Consider the following 2,843-nt stretch of genomic DNA (forward strand, 5'->3'; position numbering starts at 1 on the left):
TGTCTCCATTCCCTTTATAAGCCAATTGGCAAGTTCTTTGCCTCTTACTCTTTTTCTGACACATATAATACATATGTATTCATTTTGGAAAAATGAGAAAAAATAGGTAATCAAGAAAAATTAAAGAAATTTAAGAAAAAAGGCATTCTGATACATATATATAATATGCATGCTTTTAAATGAGATAGTATATCTACAGACTGCTTTTTAAACTGCTTTATTACCTTCACAGTATGTAATAAACATCTTTCCATGCAAGTTGATGAAACTCCCCTGATGACAGAAAAACTTCTAGACTAAGTTGAAATAAAATCTCCAATCAGAAAAATGACAGAAAATCACAGGTTCACAGCAAAGGGTACATCAAGAAAATGCAACTTTGGGAAGCAGGGGGTTTATTATTATTAACCTCAGCATTCAAGGCATAAGGCAAAACTCATCATGATGGTCATGGTGAGGGGGATCGCCTATAAGAATGCGCAAACTGTACCTCAACTGAAGCTCCCTAATTTTCCTCCTTAGCTCTCTCATCTCCTCCATGAACCGTTCCATATCATCTGCATCTCCATCTATCATGTCAAGGTTATTGACAAGCCTATTGGGCATATCCTCTCTAACATCATGGGCAGGTGGGGCCCAACCCGCTCTCATATTTCCTCCAGGCTCCTGGCCTTCACCACCTCCCAAAGGGTGGGCTTCTTCTTCATTCTGCACCGGAGCCTGCTCGTCTCCTTTGCTTTCCTGGGGGACATTTTCCATGTTGAGATTTTTTTTTTCCCTGCTTACTCTTCCTAGGAGATAAAAAGCAAGAAGAAGGATGGAATGCTTTGTAACAACAGGATTCAGAGCTCTGTCTGAAAAGGTTTTCCCATGTGAGAGACTTCGTGCGCCCTCTAGGGGACGCCCCAGACCCAGCCCTCCTCCAAAGCCCACAATTTTCCCCGTAAATTTTTCCTTAGGCCACTCCTCACACCTCCTGCACTTAACTCGGGCAGAAAGGGCAGTGAGTCCCCCAGATTCTGTCTTAACCCCTGATAATCCTACACCAGAGGGTCCCAGGCAGTCCCCTACCTGCAGGGATCAGAAGCAGTCTTCCTCTCTTAGCCTTGAAATCTGCTGCACCAACCAACCTAAAGACCTGCAGACAGAAATGCGACAATGGCCAGGACTGATAACTTGATTAAAGGACCAGTATATCAGGGGCCACCAGCTCCGTGGTTGATTTAGGCCTCCGTTAATCAAATGTTGCCACCTTCTCTTTCTCCTCCATCCTGTGTCAGGGCTTCATTTCCTGCCCTTTGATACGCTACCCCGCCCTCCAGAAATGGGCACTGTAATCAAAGATGATTATTTCCAAGCCAGTTTCACCTCTTCTTTAGACCCTTTAACCCCTGTCTCATCCTTCCCGTCACCTAATTACTATTTCTTGAACACAAATGGACAACTTGCTGGGCGAGGGAGTCAAAACAGCTTGCTGGATGGTGACGTGGTTTATTTATAAAAAAATTTCAATATGGTTGGGACCCACTAGCCTTTCTGGAACTCACCCTCCTTTCGCTGCCCACCATTTTATGCATCAAAATGGACGAAGGGCGAAGAGGTAGTGTGGACATTGCAAACCTGGACCCGCTAAGGTCTCAGCGCATTGTCTTGCTTACCCCAGGGTCCGCAAGCAGCGCCCACGCTTACACCGACCTGCAGGGGTCAGAAACAGTTTCTTGCTCCCCGACTATATCTCAGTCAGAAAGCTTCCGCTCGATTGCCTCCTCCGCAGAAGAGAAGTGTTTCCCGAACCTACTATCTGTCCCTATCCTCTGCAACCATCATCTCCGCCCCGCTCCGGCCCCCCTCCCCCCGCCCTCGTTTGCCGCAGCCCACCATTTCCGGCTCCAAAATGGACGGAGGGTGGAGAACAGATTCCAGGACCGAGGCCTAGACCCGCGGCGGAGTCCGCCATTCCCAGGGTCAACGGTTGCGACCCCCTCCCTTTGCCCTTCTAGAATCAGGCTGTTTCCTCTCTGTCCCCTTCTCTGGCCCTCCCCTTCCAGACGCCTGATCGCCCAAATACCCACTCCTAGGACATCCTAACTGGTACCCATTCCCAACTCTTGGCCCCTCTCGATCTCCCACCAAGCCCTCCATTTCTTGCACCATATAAATGGGTATTGGGTAAGGGGTAGAGAGAATCCAGTCCTGAACCCTCTCTGGTCTTAGCCCTCTGCCACTCCAGTCAGCGGTCACTAACCTGCTACGGATCAGGGTCAGCTTCTACGACTTCCTCCTTCTCTGGGCTACAGGCTCGCCTGCCTTCAAGGCAAGCAACAGCGAGACGGCGCACAGCCACGAACGACTACCAGACTGCGGTCTGGAGGAAACACGAATCCACGCGTCAGCTCTCTAGGTCTCCTAAGGGCCACGTCACTGTGAGCTCAGATACCCAATTATGGTTCCCACCTGCATTGCGGCAAGAGGGTGGGGGCGGGAGCGTGGGCGGGGCCACCTTTTTCTTCATCCCTGCCTTCTCCCCACTACGACCCATCCCTATTTTTTTTTCTCCTGTTTAGCAGTCTTTAAGACCAAATGGATCATGATATTTTGTAGTTTATATTTGCCTTTCCCCTGATTTCTGCTGGAGCCTTTTTTTTTTAAAGATTATATTTATTTGACAGAGAGAGACACAGCAACAGAGGGAACACAAGCAGGGAACACAAGCAGGGGGAGTGGGAGAGGGAGAAGCAGTCTTCCTGCAGAACAGAGCGCCCGATGTAGGGCTCGATCCCAGGACTCTGGGATCATGACCTGAGCCGAAGACAGACACTTAATGACTGAGCCACCCAGGCGCC

The 2,843-nt window shown here is 49.1% G+C and overlaps 1 protein-coding gene across 2 annotated transcripts; it reads right to left on the bottom strand.

The window, feature by feature from the left end:
* Positions 1–201: 201 nt before the first annotated feature.
* Positions 202–2,439, bottom strand: BEX5 (brain expressed X-linked 5). Of its 2 annotated transcripts, XM_073889963.1 has the most exons (4): positions 2,246–2,439; positions 1,659–1,695; positions 1,072–1,138; positions 202–791 (listed from the first exon to the last, which is right to left on the bottom strand). In XM_073889963.1, the coding sequence occupies exon 4, from the start codon at positions 757–759 to the stop codon at positions 418–420; it is 342 nt and encodes a 113-aa protein (XP_073746064.1). In that variant the 5' UTR covers positions 760–791; positions 1,072–1,138; positions 1,659–1,695; positions 2,246–2,439; the 3' UTR covers positions 202–417. The 2 variants fall into 2 exon arrangements, with proteins under 2 accessions (XP_073746064.1, XP_025723407.1); XM_025867622.2 differs by lacking the exon at positions 1,659–1,695.
* Positions 2,440–2,843: the final 404 nt, after the last annotated feature.

This window comes from Callorhinus ursinus, unplaced genomic scaffold, assembly GCF_003265705.2.
Source record: "Callorhinus ursinus isolate GAN/ISIS: 27379988/994484 unplaced genomic scaffold, GSC_fseal_2.0 scaffold124, whole genome shotgun sequence".
NCBI classification, from domain to species: domain Eukaryota; kingdom Metazoa; phylum Chordata; class Mammalia; order Carnivora; family Otariidae; genus Callorhinus; species Callorhinus ursinus.